The sequence below is a fragment of the Barbatula barbatula genome (genome assembly GCF_947034865.1).
Source record: "Barbatula barbatula genome assembly, chromosome: 12".
In the NCBI taxonomy this organism is placed as follows: Eukaryota; Metazoa; Chordata; class Actinopteri; order Cypriniformes; family Nemacheilidae; genus Barbatula; species Barbatula barbatula.
Genome location: NC_136775.1, coordinates 7,975,528 through 7,997,677, shown reverse-complemented (window position 1 = coordinate 7,997,677; position 22,150 = coordinate 7,975,528). Strand labels below are relative to the sequence as shown.

Sequence of the window (22,150 nt, the reverse complement as noted above, 5' to 3'; positions counted from 1 at the left end):
TTCATACCTCAACCTCCAACCCTATATACTCAACTCGCATAAAGACACCTTTCAGTATTTTCTGGTAGTGCACACCTGGATCGAAAACATGACCTCGTTCTTATGCATCTCTCTCTCACACACACATATTTTTAGATTAGGAGTTATTAACCTTAACGACAGGCAGTGCGCTATGTTGTCATCAGTATCTGACCCCTGGCGGAGTGCCAAAAGACATGACGTTTGATCAGCCCAGACTGAAGCCTCTCATTATAGCAGGAAAACTGAGGGTTAGAAGGGACTTGTACATCCCTTATTGATTTTGTTTAAAGTACACACATACAATCGGTTTTCAGAATATGCAGGAGATTACTGAAAAGGTACAAAGAAAGATCGAAGGTCAGGGACAATGAATAATCAAAGGGACAGATAAACTCTAATAAACATAAATGCCAACAAGATAAAGGAGACAGTGAAAGTGTTTTAAAAGTCAAAGTGTGCCTGTACATCAACCAGGAAAAACATAATTAAGTCTGAGCGAGCTGCTACAAAACAGGTCTTGCAACTTCATTTTACTTGCAAACAGCTAAAACCACTGAAACTTTGAATAACTTCCTATTTTACACACATTATAGTTATAAAACTTGACACAAATGTTTCCCATGATCTTTAAAAACATTTTAAACGTGTAATTTAATTGTTTTAAGTCAGTTTTACTGACAAATACAATTGTGCCATATTTAGTTTTTCTTTACAAACGAAGTTTCAGAAATAGCTAACTTTGACTGAATAATGAAGAAATAAGAGACAGCCAATTTAAGCCCATCATGAGATCTCTTTTAATAGTAATTAGCATCCCAGGGTAAGACCTCAATAAGTTTCCAAATAAAATGCCAAAAGTACATGCATTATGCATTTAAGATTCTAAAATGTAGTTCATTCATTTAAGATCTGTAATGAATCTTTGTAATGAAATAGTATGTAGGCCTATATATTTCTGAGTCTCATGTGAACATACAAGCAAACTAAAACTCAGCTCTACGGCATGCGAATCTCACAACTTCTTGAGGTAATGCCATAGCAAAGCCAGTCAGCACCCTGGACAGAGACCCCTGTTGATCTTAAGATAATAAAAATACAGTTTCTGGGATGTTTTATTAATCTTTATTGAGCGTTATAGTGAAACAATTTGCCTAATGTGAAACTTCCTGTGGTCTAAAGATGCTATTCTACACTACTGAAAAGCAAAAGTGTACAGAGCGTAGGCTACAGGCAGGACTTTGTTGAAATGGCCCACGTCAGTTCGTGTAGTCTACCTGTAAACTACAAAGGGCTTTTGACACAGCAGGAACCGCGGTTAAGTGTGTGTGGCGCCTTTAAATCTAAATATAGTTGCTCTTGAAACCGATACACACCGCCCTGCAGTCGCGTTAGCGAACGGTCGAGACAAAATGTCATTTATGTTTTCAACAAGGTCAAAAGTTATCAAAACATCTTTCATTTTACCTTATTCAGATGAGGGTTGCGTGTAACATCATACCCCCTCTTCTTCGTGTAAACAAAAGTCTTGTTTTGCTCTGTTGACTTCTTCATCTCCCAGTCGACAGATTCCTGTTTTACTGAAGCGCGTGCCATGTTGCTTTCCCTTTAAATAGCGCCGCGGTTACGGAACTCAACGAGCAGGTGCTGAATCACAGAGATGAAGACGTTACGCAGCGAGAGCGTGAACGGCGGCTGCGTGTCTGCCGTTATCGACGTGAAATTAGCCATAAAAGTAACAGGGGCCATAATTTACTTTACTTTTATCTGGAGATTTGCGCAATATTGTCGCGCGTGCTTTCAAAGCAACTTTCCCTTGTATGGAACTTGAAAAAAGAAATGCAGCGTGTGCAGTTTCTATCAGGAAAGAAAGTTGGCGCAAGTTTACTGATACACGGGACATCTGCAATTTTACATTTACATTTAGTCATTTAGCAGACGCTTTTATCCAAAGCGACTTACAAAGAGTTCAAGGAGCAATAAGCGATATGTCATACAAAGAGAAATAGTACAAAAGGTGCTAATACAAAGTTACTAGTTTCAACAAAAGCTAGACCACTACATGTTGAGAGAAGAGGGTTGGTATACGTTTTTTTTTTCATTTGTCTGAATTTTATTTTTTATTTAGTTTAGATCATTTTTGATAAAACGTTCAGGCTTTATTATTTTATATATCTTATTGCCAATTTTAAGCCTACAGTAAATGCAAATTTTATTTGTGTACTAGAAACGAAATTTAGCTTCAAATAATTAAATTTGCGCTTTATTTAAAGTGTATTTTATTAGTTTATGGTTTTAACCACTATTTGACACAATGCCACACATTTGGGGTGGTGTGGTATCAGGTGATGACTAGCAGAGCAGTTACAATACAGAGTTCATTGGCTAAACAGAGATGGGTGAGGTAATGTGCGTTCAAATAATGTGATATTGATAAGGAAAACACTGCAATAAGATAAACTAAATGACCACAGAGACGAGCTGAAAATAGAACATTTAACAGATTTAATCATTAAATCGATAGCCCTTATTGAACATTTCTTGTAAGTGAGATATTAGAGAGATTTTCTGAATCACAGAATAACAAATAAACCTCAATTTGTTCTCTCTCATGCAAATTATACAATATGTCAAAAAATCTGGAGAATCTTTTATATGGCCCACATTATTAAAGACAAAGCTAAATTAAAAATAAACCAATGGAAGGCTATTGGACACCGTTAAATAAACCAGTGTGTGCTTGTCGCTTTAAGCATTACCTCTCTCTTGTAATGATAAGAGGGATCATGTTTCACAAATGAGCATGTCTGAGAGAAGTTCTCTGCCTGAACCCTGGCCTGTGTGCTCACAAGTGTGCAAGGAATCAAGTACGTACAGTATGCTGGCATGTACATTCACAGACAAACAGTTAGGGTCTCTACGGTGCTTAGTCATCATGACTGCTTTGAAATCCAAGTGCATTTGGCCCTGACCCAACATTGCATGTGAAAGCACAAAAACTTTGCCCATACCAATGACTGTTCAATATGAAGAAATGTGAGGAAAATCTGTGCAGAATGTTAGGATTTAAGTCCTTTTCATAGAGATCAAGCTAGTTTTGTAAATGGTATATAGTGAAAGCAGAAAAAGACACAGGATTTATGCAATAATGAGAACGTTTTTGCAGAAGCAAATGCATACTGTGACTTTAGACACTTCCCTAAATACGTGAAGTGGAAGTAAAGTGCTGTGAGTTCCAGTGTTTTCCATTTCCACCCTAAGAAACTTTCACCTTTAATTTAACCTTGCACCTTAACATGAGAGACATCTAAGTTAAGAACATTCAAACTCAAACTAACAACACACTTGTGGGTTACAATTCAGCGACCTACAAGAATGACTCATAACTCTTCCTGTCGCACTGTTTACAGTATAAACTGTTTTATTGCCTTCTGTATCCACTCTTGCAAAATAAGCCCTCTGCTTCTAGGCTATATTCTATGTTAAAATAAGAAGGATAAGATATTAGAAGATGATGTCTATGATGTCCAGAATAAGGTTTGAGTAGGCCTTACACAATGCACTGTGTATAAGCTACTGAGGTGACTAAACATGTCAGAAATAGACCAGACATAATTCTTAATAACAGTAAACAGATACCAGCTCTCACAGTGCCAGGTATTAGATGTATGCCGTTGAATATAATCCCGGCTGTAGAGATTTTTCAGAGAAAGTTAAGCTTCATAAATTAGGTGACAAAAAGACAAACACTGACTGTCCAAACGCTGGTTGCTATTTTGCACGGAGTAAAACTGGGCAGGACTATTTGATATACTGGCTCAGATAAAAAACAAACCAATTTCAACAATGCATGTACCAGCAGCGTGATGCAGGAAAAATAAATCTTGACCCAACAAGCCTTTGATACTAGGTCTGAACATGGCAGGTCTTTGAAAGAACTATGCACTTCAGCGAAAAAAACTAGAAAGAACAGTTAACATTTTAAATTGTGTCTTCATTACCATTCGAGTAGTTCAAAATCTGTATAAATGTCTTTGTTCTGATATCTGGAAGGATGCTTGTAACCAAACAGTTGTTGGCCACCATTGACTGCCATAGAAAACATATTTTCTGTTGAACACAAAATAATATATTTGGAAGAATTAAGCAAACAGTTCTGGGGCACTTTTCTATAAAATTACAAAGAAAGTTGACTACTTTTACCACTAATTATAATACCATAGAAGTGAATGGTGCATGGCCAAGAACAGTTTGGTTACAAGCCATCTTCCAAAAATCTTTCTCTGTGTTCATCAGAACAAATGCATAAACACAGATTTGGATCAACTCAAAGGTGAATACATTTGGTTTTATTATCCCTTTAACTGACATTGGACAGTTACAAGGGTAGTGTGCCTGACATAGTGTAAAGCAAAACCTATTAGGAGGCAATGAGGATCTACAAAGTGAACTGTAAAACAAGGAATTTCAACTAGCAACAGTTTGTGCAAATACTATAGTCTTAATCTATACAAATCAAACTTGTACATCTTGTGAAGAACTAGAAACATAAAGCAATAAAGCAAACAGTCTTGCTGCAAATATGTTGCTGAAATGTTTTATAATTTTGATTTATAATCAGTGATTTTAGGAGTCAAATTGTAAGCTTTCCATGCTTTTGAAATAATACATACAGTATTTGACATAAAGGGTAAACATGCAATTATCTCCGAACGCTCTGTGTTATCCGGTCCATAATAACAGGACCAGCTGGACAATCCAGTGATTTTATAATCACATGGGAATTTAAACACGTGCTATGTGGACATTTAGCTGTCAAATGTGTAAACCCTCTGAGCCGGCATGGTTGAGTTATTTACAATAAAAAGCCTTCATACGAATTCTAAACTGAGCTCTTGTAACCTTTGTCAATCTAAAAAACTGAAAGGAGATGAAAAACTTGGCCTCAGTAAAGTGTGCTTCTGATTACAGAGTACCGCTGAACTTCCCCTCAAACCCATGAAAAACAACACTTAATGCTGTTGCAGCTGTGAGGTACGATATTAACGCACACTCACACCTAAACTTCCAAGAATGAGGAAATTGTACTCCTTGTGTCATGACATACTGTAAACAGTACCTGCCAATAAAAAATCTAACACTGGGAAAATATCAGTTTATGAGATGAGCCAATTAATGAGAACCAACTGTGGGAAATTTATAATTTGAATAATGAAAATTATAATATACTATACAACCGATCTGTAATCGTGATTTAATTGTACTTTATGTGCTCAGAGTTAAAGAGAGAAAGCATTAGGAAGAAAGCCTTTATGGTTCAGAAATGTCCATTCATTTGAAACAATGAAACAAACAATCTTCTAAACTAGCAATTATACATTTTAGTAAAGGCAATAAAAGTGTCTTGTCATTGGCACATCTATGAATGAAACAACGAATAAACATTTAGTTTCTCTAGACACATCACTGGAGAATATGCATAAACCTATAACACACACTAGGGTCCTGCCCTCTGTACTTCTGCACTTCTACAGAAGGTCCCGCTGAGCTGTATCACAACAGGCCGACATTTAAAAGCATGAGTACCCTGCTAGAGATGTTTATGCCACTTTTAACAAGCATGGTCATTATATTAATAAGAAACTCAGCAGGGGTGATAACACACACCTCAGATCCCGGTGTGTTTCCAAAGAACTGAGAGAACACACACATATCACACAATACCTGTGCAACAAAGAAAAGGAGAGAGCGAGAGAGTGGCAGTGAGCAAGAGAGTGAGTGGGAGCAATAAAGAATATTTAAGGTATGTTAAATGTCAAATATACTGCATAACTGTCCGTCAACTAAATTTATTTTAACCTTAAATCATATGCACAATTATTTTCCTGCACCTATTTCAAACAGTACTAAACAAGGGGTAAAGCTATACGGGATCATATTTTTGGCCACAGGAAAATAAATCATATCACTTTATTTGACAGGAAGTTGAAGTCCCGACTCCACCAGTCATAAGCAATAAGCTTTAATTTCTAGTGCCCGCTACCCGCCTTTCAGCAAGAACTACAGAGCAAATGTTACATGACTGAATTAATATTCATGAGCTACAATTCATGCTCCACTTTTACTTCACTTTCACACATACAGTATGACCTCATCAATAAACCCAAACTCCTCTTTTCCATCTCTTTGTAACAAAATGTAAAAATACTTCACAACTGTCACAACGTTCTCGCAGAAATTTACTATCAGGACTGAGTGATCCAGTTACCAAGCATATCAGTAGGCCTACATAAATGAAAGATGAAGAAAGAATAGAGAATGAGAGATAAGGGGAGCAATAAAGTTGAAATCAGCCATGCAGTGCTCTCATATAAAGTGAGTGGCTTAAAAATGTGAATTGGGTTCAAGGTCACAAGGAGAAATAAGTACAACTATTGAACTTGTGTGGTTCTTTGATCGGGCACCAAAGATAAAGTATGTATATATTGAAATATATATGACCTATTAGCTCATCTGAAGCGTACTGGCTGATAAACATCAGATAACAAACTCATGACACTACTAAAAGCAGCGGACTATCAAACTCGCTACCAAAAAGGGAAGCAAACTAGTTTTCCATCAAGCCGCTGACCTGAGAACAGCTGGACTGAAGATCAAGTCTGGACGAATCTTGAACTAGAATACCTCCTGGTGCCAAATCAGTGTGTTTGCTTATGAACCTATTCTGTTTACTTAGTGTTAGCTGTTTGCATGCTTCAAGTGCTCTGCTCTTCTCTTGTGTATGTTGGCAGCTTCGCCTCGAGCGCAGGAGGTCATGTCTCTTAGAAAAGGCTGTCTGAGTATCTCACTTCAGCCGCAGCCTTGGTGGGCCACTTTTTTTACAGAAGACATCTTTAAAACTTCCTGTTTGCATGCAAACATTAAAACAGGTATTCTGCTCTGAATAAAACCTCCTCTAGAGGGAAAAGTGTGGTTTGAATCGCAGTGCTGAGTTTTGTAATAGCTTTTACGTAGTGCCTAAAATAACATATTGATCCTTGTATAGTATTTGGAAACATAATCATTTAACATGACACTCAAGCACATACTGTCCATAAAATATACAAATTTTGCATGTGTATACTTTGTCCATCTAAAAAGTGGGCAATACAGATATATGCATATATATATATACGTATATACTATGTTTGCTTTGCTACTGTATTTGTTTTCTTTGTAATGACACTTCTTCTTGACCATTGATCTATTTGCATGTGTCTCAATATTTACAGTCAACAACTTCAGCATGAACTCAAGGCTAGTGGAGGAGAGAGCCTCCCCATAAATGTCTCTCTCTGTCTGTGTGGGTATAGCTGTAATAGGTAAAGGAGAGGAAGGTGTTGAAAGCCTGCTGAAGTAGTTTATCAGTGTGGCACGCGTGAATAAACATATCACCCTTTAATCTACATTACCTTCAGGATTTGCCTGAGAAGTCATTCAATACAACAGTCACGTTTCCTACTATCAAATATTCGTGTCCGCAAGTTTTCTTTTTCAAATAAATGGAGTAAAAGGATGCAATTTTAGCAGGAAGAAGAATCCAATCATGACTAGTATAGAACTTTTTGAGAGCAGACTCATCTGATGCTTTAATTTCCAAAAGGAACAGCTTATCAGCTTTTTTCAGACCTCGAATGATCTATGTTGGTATCCAATAGGTTGCATGAGACACGATCGAAGATGAAAATCTTTCCAAACCTACATCAAAACAGAATTTCAAAACAGCTGTAAATCAGTGCATTGTTGTACATCACTCAGCTGTTCATTCCCAATCATGGAAATATTATTTCCTGTTAGAGAATTACTCCAGACAAAGAACCCTCTATGCAACCAGTGTATCCCTCATCCACAACCAGAAAGATCACCCACTGGCATTCCACACACACACAAGTCGCTTTCTCCATATTTTAATGTCAGAATATCTGCAAAAGGACTAATAACTAACCTCCAATAACAATAGTTTATGGCACAGAATTATAAACCTGCTATTATGAAACGTTTAGTTGGACCCAAAGTCTAACAGCTGGTGCACAAGCTCCAAACACATAAGAACTCTTGTGTAATGAACTGATCCCACTTTCCCCATCATTTCCTGTCCTGTGTTTTGTCTGTCGTTATAAATGGCAAAAACACGAAGGTAATCATTAGAAAAAAATATACCTTTACTGTGAAAGGCGGCTTGTGATGATTGTTGTGGTGACAATTTGTCCAGGTCGGAGGGTGGAAGTTGCAATCTAAACCAGTGAGATCACCTTCCTCTGTTCAAACTTGACATATAATTCACCGCCCAGAAAGGTGATGATGTGAATTCTCATTGTTAACCGGTGTTAAAATTCACCCTCTCCTGATTCTTTGGGTAAAATGAACAATGTTATGTTCAATGTACAGTATGTGAAAGTGATCATCAATATTTTTATTCACAAACACTTGACTGAATGAAATGTTTCTTGAAATTGAAATGAAATTGTCTTAAAAAGGTTTTATCTGAAGGTGTATGCTACTGTCTGAAATTAGTTTTATAGACAAAAATATAATTGCGCAAATATAAACCCTTTTCATTATAAACTAATAACATTTTATTAAACAAAGAATTACATTGAAATGGATGACTTAATAAGGAATAAATGCAGGCAGTGAAAGCAAAGAATAGATGGGAAGAAGCTGCTTTAGAAAATGGCAAGAGAACATTTTGCCAGACCGATATTAATATAGTTTAATCTCTTTCGAATATCACTTCTTGTCCCAAACTCTTCTTGGACCATTATGAATGGTGAATTATTTATTTATTATGTAGGTGGGCCACTGTCTAATACTGTAACAAACTGGTTTGCGTATGACGTCATACCATTGAGGCCACTGCGTCGCCGTATTGTTACATTTGTAAACAAATCAATCGGTTGACGATTCACCGTCATTTACTGTAAATGTCAAAGTGTTCATTTTGGAATACAGATTTATGTATTTATGCCTTTGAATTCAAAAGTACAATGCAGTTCTCATGGAGTGTAATATTCACACTGACTTACATATACCCTTTAAACTAATCCTCTTCAAAGGATTCAGAACATCGGGTCATTTCAGGTCAAAGCATTGGCTGTCAGTCTGCTGGGCACATCAGTGTCTGCTAACTGGCTTCTGCTATCGGTGTTTGTTTAGTTTTCTATCAGCAATCCAGTCATATACAGACATCAACGAGTTTAGCTCATGAATATTTACAAGGCCCCTGTCCTGATAAGCTTCACTTCTGGCCTGACAGATCGCACCAACATGACACAGAGATACGGAAAGGAGGTATAAAATGTCTGCTGTAAATATGCCCAAATATTATATATATATATATATATATATATATATATATATATATATATATATATATATATATATATATTATAGTTATATAATTTTCTGGTGAGCTTTGCATTCCTTCAAGCAACAGGTAAATATAACAACGACAGTTTGACAACACACTGCCTATCAGATTAATGAATTGTTCTGCCTTCGCGAGCTTCTTTTCCTTATTCCTAATTAAACCACGGAAATAATTTGTGGAACGGTGCTCTTTTAATGTTAATGGATAATGTTATAACGCTATTGAATCATTAGTTACATTAATGTTAGTAAATCCCACTTCCGAGGTGTTTTGAAGGACTCTCACCACAGATATAATTCATTTTTTGAACATTAAAAAAAACTGCTCAATTGCACATTTGTCCAGCAGCTGTTGTTCCTACTGAAGCAGAAAATCTTTCTTTAATGATAAATAAAAAAAACGTGCGTCAATGTAAATAACAACATTACACTTTTTTCAAAACAAGCATGGCAAGTGGGAAAATACTCTCGCGAGAAAATATTTAACGCTACCTTGGTGAAGCGTTTGGCTTGAGTCTCGCGAGACTTTCGCAGACTGGCGTCTGCCGTACCAGAGAGACTTGGCTTTTTGCCGTACCGCAAAATGTGTCATTTAATTTCGACGAATGGCAAGTTCGAGATGCTTACTCGGTGATACAAGCCCGATGCATGTTGTTTTTTACAGAAGAGACACAGTCTTAACAAAAGTTCTGTCAGGACATGTCCCACCTGTCTACACCAGGTGAAGTCTAGCAGTCAGTTTAAGCCCAAAGATTGTGTTTACGCATGTTTGTGCAAAATATTTTTTCGCTGACCTCTTTAAAACTGTGTTTTAATGTAAATGTTAAAGTGTTTACAGTAAAAAAAGTCTAAGGGTATTGAAAGATGAAACATTCTAAGTGGGGGGGGGGGGGGGGGCTCTCATCACCACAAAATATGGATACACAAAAAAACGTACCCATTTGTATACAATAGTAGCCTATGTATAAATGTGCACGCAAATGTTGAGGCATCCATTTAATTTAAAGAGCCCCTGCTTTCGTGTTTACCACATGGTTTACACTGAGACAAGTGTCACTGATGTGGGAACGGGACAGAACTTCAACAAAGCGCGCTGCTGTGCTATTGTGCGCCCAGTGGAACGAATCATCTTCCAGAACCAATGACAGATCCTTTGAAGACATGGAATGAACGAGCCTTTGAATTTTACAAAAAAAAGTTTTTTTAGAATCTCAGAGTTATTAGGGTGAGAGTCGAATTTAAACGCTGCATTGGCTCATAGCTTTCTCCGACCCATCGTTGAAGGCAAGGCATGATGGTCCCTCCCCTACACGAAACCCTTTGTGAAAATCTTTTTGGGACTTTTTTCTCCCGTGCCTTTAAACGTCAAGTGTAATTCCTACCGAGGACTTCGTCTCTGCGCTCTCCCTGTCTTGAAGGTGGAGCAGTTATGAGAAGAAACCGACTATCAACTAACCAAGAAGAAGAATTCTGAGATGAAAATACATGTATCTCCAAACGCTGCTTCTTTTTAAATAACAAATACCCCTTTGAGGATTTTACATATCCATCAATCGAATGATAGCAGGTATGATGCTTTTCACTTTTTAGTCAGGGTTGTCACTGGTGGCATATATGCCTGAATTGGATGTATAAAATAGATTTGCAACGGTTTTCATTTACGAGTCTTCTAGATGGCATCTTTTGACAAAGTTTTTAAAAGTTTAGTGCTTCGTTTCAGCCTGTGCAATATCAATAAAAAACATCTTTATTTCTAGTCAATCGTGATTTTGAAACAGCTGGATTGCAGAGGGCATAGATCAATAAAAAGATTGTAAATATCTGAATTCATACATTATTTTCATTAAAATGCTTTACTTCTGTTAAAGTTTACTTTAAACCGGCACTTGCAAAAATGTATCACATTTAATATAGGCTTTGGTACTTTATAACCGTTATGATCGGCTGATATCTGAAAATTGTGTTTGCAAATGTTCATGCATGAATGACTGACAGTTAGAGAAAACCATGCATTGAGCCAACTGTAAATTAACTAACCAGTCGATGTCAATGTCATTTCAAGTGAGACCAACAGCGCCGCCATTTGATTGAACGATATATTGGTTGAAAATGTGCAGATCTGCAAAAAGGGGAGATGCTGACACTGGGACATTTTCTACTTCGTTAAAAAAATCCCTCCCAGTCTTTTCTAAAGCAGTAAGCTTGAGACATATAAAACCTCTTTAATCTGCCCAGCTGTACCTCTGCATTAGCACAACATGTTGTTTAGGCTTTATTGGTCAACAGACGGTTTTGTCTGTGGAGACAATCCATGCAGACGTGAAACATGCAGTTGAGATGGTCCACACAGTTTAGATGGTCCACAGTGATAGTATACCAGAGCAAAGGGTGGATATGAAAAGTGAGGTTTTGGAAAGTATACCAAATCAAGGATGCAGTAGCCATATATATTCTGACCCAGTCTCATCACCCCCAAATTGGCCACTCATGTTGCTGTTTTTGTGGAACACTCTGTAGTCTATTATAGGATGAATGTGAGCTTGCTGACAGTATATCTGTGAAATCCTTAGCTTTGTGCTTTGCCGGCAACTTCTACCCATTGTGTATCTATGCTTTTCTGTGTGGGTGCGTATAGTAATCATTTCTGCCATGATGCACATACTGAATACTGCACATCTGGAAAATGTATTGTGCCTTTGGAAATACTGTTGGCTCATAGCTTTACCCATTATTGCTACTTTGTTTAGATTTGTTTCCATAATTAATTAACCATTACTGGTAACAGACAATAGTCTTTTCAGTTTTTTGCAAACTGTTGGCCTGGTGAAAAAATGAAATGCACTGATGAATGCATAAGGATGGTTTGTATATTGACGTTGTTTTAATGGAAATGTATAAAATGCAGAATGTTACTGTTGATTGGATTTCAGACATAAAAATATCATGAAGTCATAATAAAAAATGGCTTATGTTGAAATGTAGTCTTGTGATTTATTGGCAATGTAACTAATTGTATTACCATCAGATCATTGCTATGGACTTCATTTTGACATTTAGCAGCACAGTAGGGAAAGTTTCCAAGCCACTAACTCCGACCAAGCTCTGACTCACAGGGTCAATAATCTTACACTCTCTGCCACCAAACTTCAGTCTCCACAAACGGCGTCATTTTCCTTGAAGCATGATTTTCTTCGGTCAGCCTGGTGCAGGACTATTTGTGTGCTATTTGATCTGTTTAGTCTCTAAAGCTAGTACAGCTAATTTAAGGCACTTAAGAGTTGTTTTCTTTATTTTTCACAGTTTAACAGATGAAAAATAAGATATTTTATACTGTAAGGAAATTTAAGAGTTGTTTTCATACGTTTGTTTAGGAATCTTTGAGAATGTTGTCGGTAAACAACAGGTAAATAACGATCGGGTCTAAATATCTGTGGTATGTTATAATGGGAGTTAGATTAGATTAGATTCAACTTTATTGTCATTACACATATACAAGTACAGTGTAACGAAATGTAGTTTAGGTCTAACCAGAAGTGCAGTTAGCAAGTGCAGGATATACAGTTAGAATAAATACAGAATACGATATGAGAGAATATAATACAGTGGGCATGGACTATAAAAATATTTTGCAGTAGGAATGTTCTATGAAAATATGACAGTAGGTATATACTATGAACAATATCTACAGATGGCTATATACTATGAACATTAATGTACAGGTGGCTATGAACAGATAATAATTTAGACTAAAATAGTGCAAGTGACTTAGGTATGCATAAATTATTGTCATTGGCTATTAAAGTTGCAGTGCAATAGGTGAGTTAATGCAGTTGTTGAAGTTAATGCAGTTATTAAAGTTACGGTGCAGTATACGATTAAATGCAGTTAATAGTTTGCAGTCCAGAAGATGAGTTAATGCAGTTTATAGGCTACAGAGCAGTAGATTAGTTAATGCAGTTATTGAAGTTACAGTGCAATAGATGAGTAGATTCAGTTAATAGTTAGACATAGCAATGCTGTGTAGAGGACGAATTCCAATCAGAAGTGCGCATCCCTTGCTCCCTCTGAAGGGCAAAGCCCTTGAAGTGGAAACTCTGGGAATCTAGACATTTTGGACATACTTTTCGAATAGAAGAATAAAAATATATATTTTTTTTACAATGATCTTCAAGGGCACGAAACGACGCTTGGAATTCTCCCTCGGATTTTTGAAGTAACGCTTCATGTATTATTATTTGTCTCCCCCTTTAGGTCATGCCTGGAACCTTTTTGATTATGACGAAATACGTCCCAGTTGGACATCCTGTTTAATGACAATAAATTATTTGAATAAAACAGGATGTCCAACTGGGACGTACTTGTGAAATATTTAAGAACACAAGTATGAAATATACTGTCTATTCAGTATCTGACTGTATTTCTCTTGTTCTCTTTTGGGACCAGGGGTTTCTCTACCATGGGCCCGGTACCCTTAAAACTCCTGCTCTCCATCTCGGCACTAGCTGTGCTGGTGGCTGCAGCAGTGAACGATGCCACAGGTGATGATGAGTACACCTGGCCGCAGAAGAAGGTGCCTGTTGTACAAGAAAAGCGAACGGTTCGTCTGGACAGCTCCGAGTTTTCGGCCAAACCGCAAGGCGAGCTCCACGGAATATGTGGCATCGAGTGCCAGCGGGGTCTCCCGGAGCCCAACCAGGATGATTTAGAGAAGATTCTCTCTTACGAGACGATGTACGACAACGGAACGCGCACCCTCACCACCGTCACTGTACAGGAGCTGAACGCGAGCGACTGGTCGGGAAGCTCTTCACCGCACGCTCGACGCAGGCGTGAGGTCTACGGCACGGACACGCGCTTCACCATCGCGGAAAAACAATACTCTTTAAAGTATCCCTTCTCGACGTCTGTGAAGATTTCCACGGGCTGCTCTGGAGTCCTTGTGTCCCCCAAACACGTGCTGACGGCCGCGCATTGCATCCACAACGGGACGGACTACCTGGACGGAGTCCAGAAACTCAGCGTGGGTGTGCTGAAAGAGCGATCCCGCCGGAGGAAGGGCAAGAAAGGGAAAGGACGGAAGGGAAAGGGACAGAGAAATAAAATAGAAGAAGATGAAACAGACGAAGAGGTTGAAGAGAAGCACGAGCGAAAGGGCAAAGGGAAAGGAAGGCGAAACCGCAGCCGGAGGAGCGCAGATTCCGAGCAGCCCTCGTTCCGCTGGACGCGGGTGAAACAGATGCAGGTACCGAAGGGCTGGTTTAAAGGCATTTCCGAAAGCGTAGTAGCCGACTATGATTACGCCATTCTGGAGCTCAAGAGGGCGCAAAAGACCAACTTCATGGATCTAGGTGTCATACCCTCAGTCAAAAAGCTGCCGGCTGGCCGTATCCACTTCTCAGGCTTCGACGATGACCGGCCGGGCAACCTTGTGTACCGCTTTTGCTCTGTATCGGAGGAGTCCAACGACTTGATGTACCAGTATTGCGATGCCAAGCCCGGCTCCAGCGGTTCGGGCGTCTACATTCGCCTCAAAGAACCCGGCAAGAAGAAATGGAAGAGGAAGATCATCGGGGTTTTCTCGGGTCACCAGTGGGTGGATGTGAACGGGGTGCAACAGGATTACAATGTGGCGGTGCGCATCACGCCGCTGAAGTACGCACAGATCTGCCATTGGGTGCACGGGGCCTCCAGCAAGTGCCAGGCAACCTGAGACCCCAGACAACTTCAGTGCCTCCCATTTGCGCACTTCACAAACTGCTGCATTCGTCAAAACTCTTGAATTACTCACAAAAGTCATGAACTATTCCAAGTAAGGGTATTTTGATCCCATAATTTATTTAAGGAAATAACGTTTGGTTTGAATCAGTTGTGTATTTCTAGGCTGTCTTATTAAAGATTAGGTCATAAACGTTATAATTTTGAATTAGAAAGTAAGGGTTGTTTTGCCATGGGAGGCATTTATTTGGTTCTAGATGTAGAAGTTAGACCTGACTAATCGACACAGGAAAATACTTTTTTTCTGAGAGAAACCGTTTATTTGTGGATTTACTTTTTAAAGAACGTATCTGCTTAATGGTGCTGGTTCTTTAAAAGCGTTTTGTTTCTGTAGGTTATCATTATATAAATGTTACGGTTGTGTGTCTTTGATGACTAAACTGTAAACTGTCCTCATGGGCTTCCATTGACATCTATGTTGCTGTCTTCTGTAACAATGCAGACAGTAACTACCTTCAGGTCGTCCTTGTTGACTTCTGGTGCTAATTTAATACAAAACATCAGAGGACCTGTCAGAGTAACAGGCTACTGTAGAACTGTAAGTATGTATTTAATGTAAAGCGTGGATTAGTGTCATAGAACCACGCATTGCTTTCAAAACTACAAATGGTTATTTAAAGTTTACTATAGTCATAGGTAATTTTTTTGTAATTAGGATATGAAGGAAAGCGATATAGGAAATATAAATTAAAAAAAAAAGATTTTTTCAACGTTGGTGTAAAAAACTTTGTACTTTTTTAAGGACCAAATAAAGTGAGATTTATATTGGTCCAAGAGGACAAAAAAACCTGTATTTGTTTTTCGCTAATCCAACAGCTGCTAAATCAAATGACATTACGATTATGAAAATGAATCATGGTTTTACTACGATAACCATTTTAGTAAGTATGAATAGTAAGCTATCCATTAAAGGAATGGTTCACCTTCCAAATGAAATTCTGTCATCATTTACTCGCCCTGTTGTCGGGTGTGATTTTCTATCTTCTGCAAAAATTTGAAAAATGTGGGTTATCAAAAACCATTGGTAAAACATTGACTTCCATGGACACAAAACCAATGCAAATCAATGGGGACCAACAGTTTTTGGTTACCAACATTTTTCAAATTAACTTATTTTGTGTTTTCTGCATAAGACAGAAAGTCATACAGGTTTCAAATGATGGCATGTAAATAATGACATCATTTACATTTTTGAAGGTGAAATATTTCTTTAAATATGACAAGGACAACATACATATTGCAAAAATATGGAATCTTTGTTTAAAACAGACACTGGAACTCAGGTGGGCAATTCTTCCCATCAGTGTTTATTGCATCTCAAAGGGCTTACATGCACTATGTAGAGGTGTCGATATGAATCGAAAACTGAAAATAAATTCGTTTTGAGAATCGCAAAAAGAGAGATCCAAAGATCTGCCTTTGTCATGTCCATGACAACAAAGGGATAGAGTTCTAGAGAGTTCCTACAGGGATGTCCATTCTGTAACACTGTTTAACAGTGACAACCTCTGAAAACTATTGCAAAGATCTAAGGGTCTATCATTGCTAATAAACTGCACGTGCACCTAAGCCCTACATCGTCCAGAATGAAAACACTCCTTTTCATAAAGGGTTTTCATTCTAGATATCTTCTCTGCACTGCACTCTGTTGTGCAAACTACAATATCCCACTCAACAACAGAGGGAGCATGATTTGACCATCACGTAGAAGAAACAAGGAGTAGAATGTGCTATATGGGAGGGTAAGACTGAGAACCAAACCTGTGAATGGTTCTTCTACAATTATACAAAATAACACTACATGTACCAGCTTCAGTTTGAAATTCATACAAGCACAAGGAACTATATAAGAGACTCAAACACAGCATTCCACTGACTACAACTGTAAAGTTTGGGGGAACATCCAGATAACAAGTTTAACAAATTGCTGTACATATTGGCTATGTCATTAAGGGATTGCAAAAGGCCTTTCACAGAGATTATCTGAGATCCGGAGTGCTGAGATTAAAGGTATAGTTCACGCAAAAGTGAAAGTTCTGTCATGAATTTCTCACCATCCAGTGGTTCCAAACCAGAATTAATTTCTTTGTTTGTTTGAAGACAGAAATTTATTTGGAAGAATGCTTGTGACAGAAACAGTTGACTACCATAAGTAGGAAAAATGACAATGGTAGTCAAAAGTTCCCCGGAACTGTTTGCTGTCCTACATTCTTCAAAATTTCTTATTTTGTGGTCAAGGGAACAAAAAAAGTTTACTATGGTAGTCAATGGGGTCCAAGAACAGTTTGGTTATAAGCATCCTTCCAAATATCTTTCTCTGTGTTCACCAGAACGAAGACATTTGGAACAACTCGAATGTGAGAAAATGATGACAGAATATTTTGGGGTGAACTATCCCTTTAAGTGTTATTTTCATGAGGTAAACCAAATGGATGCAAGTATGCTAACAGTGAACTGACAATAAAACTACAGCATTACAAAAAGAACATGTAACCACCAATGGGGTTATCTATGGGGGATAAAGGAGCCTGGATATGTAATTACTTTATACATATTCATATATATTTATGTCATATATTTTTATATTTGTAAACAACCATGTCAATCGATAATGGAAGATGACAAATAATTTGACTACCAGGCTCACATCAATAAGTTGCCCACACAGTCTGTTTTATCAATATGCAGTGTACCCTTCGCAAAAAAGAACATACCAAAGAACATACAACTAATAGCACACAAATGAACATATTTCGGGTGGGCTGTCACATCAGGGAGGCCCAAAAAGTACAGTTGAGGGGAACATACATACATCATTCATTTCATACTTAAACATTGGAAAATGACATTTTGTACATACACCTTTTTAATCTTTCTTCACCGTTTGTTTTTTAAACCCGTTTGTTCTGTTTCATTAAAACAAAAACAAACAAAAAAACATTGAAATAAGCACGCCATCATTTTTCGGCTTGTTTTTCTCTACGATTCACTTCACAGTTTGTGCTACAACATGACACAGGTATGCTGGGCAGGGTGGAGTGGATTTGAGGGGATGTTGAGGGAGGATCAGTGGATCTCTAGCTGAGGGGTCCTCAGGCATCTGGGGGTGTAAACAGACAGCAGCCCTCTCTCAGTGGAGCTCAGTCTTTGAGAAAAAATACTGAAAACAGAACAGAAACAAAATGTTGTATTATAGTGCTCTATAAAGTTACATTATGTTTAATAATGTCTTTGAATATACCTGAGGGATTATAAGAAATCCTTGATGTTGAGATCTGCAAGGGGGTCCTTGGTGGGAGGCTTTTTGGGGCTCTGAACAGCTGGCCCTGGAGACAACTGAGAAGATAATGGTGCAGGGTTAGGGAAAGAAATATGCAGGATGATTTCAAATCAAGATCAAGAATTGAGAATCAAGTTTCAGAATAAGTTGTTTACAGGTGCTCCTATAAATGGTGGTCTCATCATGGGCTGACCCATCATTGGCTGGGGCATCATGGGAGCACCCACTCCTGCTGCTGCAGGCTGAGAGAACGATGAAGAGGAGTAATGAGACAAAACAATACAGAGACCCTCTTGATGTTTCTGTCGTAAGGGATGATTTCTCACCATGCCAAAGCCGGGCTGCGCTGCCATGGGCGGTGCCATAGCTCCAGGAGGGCCGGCAGCACCTGGGGCTCCAGGAGAAGAAACAGGCTAAATACAACCACAAGAGAAAACAGAATCATGGCTAAATGTGCGAAACAAATCCAATCTTAAATACATTTTCTTTTAACTTCTCGACAACATTCAAAGTTAGCATCACAAAAATGGCAGAATTGAAATGCCGTCAAATATGTAACAACTCCAAACGGTTCATCTCTTTTTTTTTTGTGTTTCCCGTCTTTCACTTTTGACCAAAAAATATGTTTAGATTTTTTACACTTTATCAGAATAGTACACAACACAAAAAATTATAATGGAGGTGATTCAAAAAGGCTAAATGGAACAGGAAAAATATTTAATATTATATTAAATGAAAAGATTGATTGTAATTTGTGCATAAATATTACATACAGCCATAAAAATCCCTTAAAAATTAAATAGTAAACGAAAAATAGAGTTTTACAAAAATAACGATGATATTATTTCACCGAACAAAATACAAGTTAGATTTTAGGTCTTTGGTCACTTTTGACTGGGAGTAGAACCAGCGGGGTAAGGAAGGAGCAACTCTTACCATTTGAGCGCCGGTTGTGCCCCAGCTGGTTGGGGCTAACTGAGGGGTCCAGTTAGCTCCTCCTGTCAGCTTCTTCTCATTCCACTGGTTGTCCCTGTACAAAACAAACAGATGTCAGCTAACATAATACACATAATTCATGCATGAATGAAACAAGATTGACTTGTCCTCCAAGGCAAGATAAATCAATTCACCTGCCACATCTCCGGAAACACTGTCAATTGAACTGTCAATTTAGGGCAGATTGAGTAATTGATGCCCGCACATGGACATTATAGATAAGTGGCAGGAGTAAAAGGTATCTATAATAGACACAGAGCGAGATGAAACACTATGACTAACACAAAACTTACTTCTTTTGATTTCCCATCCCCAAGTCTAGAAAAGAGAAAGAAACAGAAAGATAAGCACACACTGGCACTCCCTCACATTCAATGACCCCTACACACCAAGTCTACCATTTTTCATACAGTACATACTTCCAACCAAACTGGCAAGTGAAGAGTCCAAGTCTCCACCAATAGGTTTGACTGGTTGGGCAGGAACCATTGTCGGGACCATCACCGGGGTCACCCCCGCTGTCATGACAGGTGCCATTGTGGGCGCAGCAGTGGCAGCCATAGGAGTCCCACCTGTACTCTGAGGCGTTATGGCTGGCATCAGAAGGTCTCCTAATCCATCAAACACTGCAGTGGGCACAGAAAAGAGTGGCTCAGTAGAGCTAATGATAGATCATCTGTGGGTCAGAGCTTCAGAGACATGTGCTCTGTTCTGGACAAACAACTGGTCATTTACATAATATGACAAGTCAGATATTGCGGTACACAAGTCAAACTGTAGAAAATATTCCAAAAAAAATTGTAACGTTCATGATATGAGGTATTCAAATCTGCATCCAGGTGTTTTTAGGACATGCGTTGGGAAGCTAACTGACAACACATAAGAACATCTTCACAAACATGCACATTTGTAGCATTGCACATATTGAGTTAAAGGATGCCAGCACAACACAATTGGATACATTCAGTCAGGCTCAGAAGGAAATATCATCAATGCAGAATCAGTTGGAATGGATGGAGATCTCCTAGTTCAGGGTCCTCCTAAGACCAAAGCCCCAAAGCTTCAGGTTCTTGGAAAATTAGGATCTTCTCTTTTTCTAACAATGTTGTCACTCGGAAAAATACACTGCAACCAAATAAAAAAGACTTAAGTGTACTTAATGAAAAATCTATTAAGGAGGAGTTTGGTCCAACCAGACTCAAGACTTACAGCAAAGGTCACCTAAAGGCAAGATTTACAACCCTAAGGCAAGCAATGCATTCTGATGCAGTAATACGGGCAAGCAAGGGGGAAACTGACATAGAGGGTCAGAAGACAAAGAAAGTGAAAACACAACTCTAGTACATTCACACTTCCCGAACCCTGCAGCGTGATTGGGTACAATGCTACATGCCGCAAAGCCCTGACCAGAGCTCTCTCTACAACTCACCAAACGCACAGCAGGAGCAAGCAATGAGCCAGAGCAGTGTGTGAGGAGAGATATCAGAAGGGAGGCACAGAGATAAAGAGAAACCAGGAAAGGTGAGACAGATGAGGAAGTTGAGAAAAAAACATATTTAGAGAGCAAGAAAGCGGAGCGAGGATGAAACAGAACACAGAGAGATTAAAAGAACAGGAGAAACTGCATTTTGAAAAAGGCCTTTGGCAAAGCAACATCTGTAAATTACATAAGAAGGTCAACGAATATTGAAGTGCTCATGCAAAAAATACAGCACTGAGAAGCAGACAAGCTTAAAAGATGCCACGCTGACATTTAAATTAGTTTTTTCAAATAAGCCATAAATTGTTTAATATTTGACAGCACACATATATCAAAGAGAGGCATTGCCTCACCGGATGCATCAAAGCCACCAGAGGGCGCTGCAGTGGCATTGTCTGATGCCGCTGTGGGTACCGGCACAGAACCAAAGGCATCAAAATCTGACTCCAGCAGGTCAGCTGGGGCTGAAGATGGCACTGGGCTTGGTGTAACTGTGGGGGCAACTGGTGAAATCAATCCTACAGACATTGAGAGATGAAAGCCAATCAAAATCCTTCCATCATCATAAACACACCCATATCTCACTTAGTGGTTCCTCATGAACACAATTAAAAAATGATTCAGTCAAATTATGACACGTACCCCCAAGCAGATCAACTGACGGCGCTCCGGGCCCACTGGTCTGGGAATCCGAGGTGGCATCCCCAAACGTGTCTGTCCGGGCGACGGACGTTCCACAGCGCAGCATGAAGGAGGAGAAGCATTAGTGAGCCTTACAGCTCCATACACTGAGAGAGGGGCAGATGGAGAGATTGAGCCGAGATCTTCCACCAGACAACACACTCCCACACACCAACACATAAACACAGACGCATGTGTGCGCAAACATGCATACTTTGTTCATTCCCATGCAGGCATATACACATGATAGCACAGCATGCAAACAGGTCAAACAATAAACAAATGTCTCTGTTTCTCAAATTAATAACCAAACACCAACAAAATAGCATCTGATTTGGTTGAATTTGCAGAAACTACATTATGAATCAGAAGATTATGACTGTTATACTTACCAATTCAAAGAGTTAAAAGTCTAAACTAAAAGTCTAAAAATGGTTATGTATTCATGCATTTGGCAGACACTTTTATCCAAAGCGATTTACAGTTTATTTAAGGTATATATTTATATATAT

At 38.6% G+C, this 22,150-nt stretch overlaps 3 protein-coding genes across 3 annotated transcripts in view; 1 reads left to right on the top strand and 2 right to left on the bottom strand.

The window, feature by feature from the left end:
• Positions 1 to 1,836, bottom strand: part of me1 (malic enzyme 1, NADP(+)-dependent, cytosolic) — a 59,855-nt gene extending 58,019 nt beyond the window's left edge. The window contains exon 1 of the mRNA XM_079470518.1: positions 1,486 to 1,836. Within this exon, the coding sequence (XP_079326644.1) occupies positions 1,486 to 1,614 (129 nt within the window). The 5' untranslated portion in view covers positions 1,615 to 1,836. The remainder of the gene's footprint in view (positions 1 to 1,485) is intronic.
• An 8,837-nt stretch (positions 1,837 to 10,673) lies between these two features.
• On the top strand, positions 10,674 to 15,981 carry prss35 (serine protease 35). The gene is made up of 2 exons (XM_079470443.1): positions 10,674 to 10,993; positions 13,870 to 15,981. Exon 2 carries the CDS (start codon positions 13,883 to 13,885, stop codon positions 15,134 to 15,136), a length of 1,254 nt encoding a protein of 417 aa, XP_079326569.1. The 5' UTR covers positions 10,674 to 10,993; positions 13,870 to 13,882; the 3' UTR covers positions 15,137 to 15,981.
• Positions 15,982 to 16,486: 505 nt separating this feature from the next.
• The window catches only part of snap91a (synaptosome associated protein 91a), a 32,004-nt gene continuing 26,340 nt past the window's right edge, over positions 16,487 to 22,150 (bottom strand). Inside the window, exons 20-28 of the mRNA XM_079468753.1 lie at positions 21,600 to 21,671; positions 21,311 to 21,475; positions 19,897 to 20,103; positions 19,771 to 19,795; positions 19,418 to 19,511; positions 18,808 to 18,894; positions 18,637 to 18,723; positions 18,443 to 18,537; positions 16,487 to 18,361 (exon numbers count right to left, since the gene is read on the bottom strand). Coding sequence (XP_079324879.1) covers positions 18,451 to 18,537; positions 18,637 to 18,723; positions 18,808 to 18,894; positions 19,418 to 19,511; positions 19,771 to 19,795; positions 19,897 to 20,103; positions 21,311 to 21,475; positions 21,600 to 21,671 — 824 coding nt within the window. The 3' untranslated portion in view covers positions 16,487 to 18,361; positions 18,443 to 18,450. The remainder of the gene's footprint in view (positions 18,362 to 18,442; positions 18,538 to 18,636; positions 18,724 to 18,807; positions 18,895 to 19,417; positions 19,512 to 19,770; positions 19,796 to 19,896; positions 20,104 to 21,310; positions 21,476 to 21,599; positions 21,672 to 22,150) is intronic.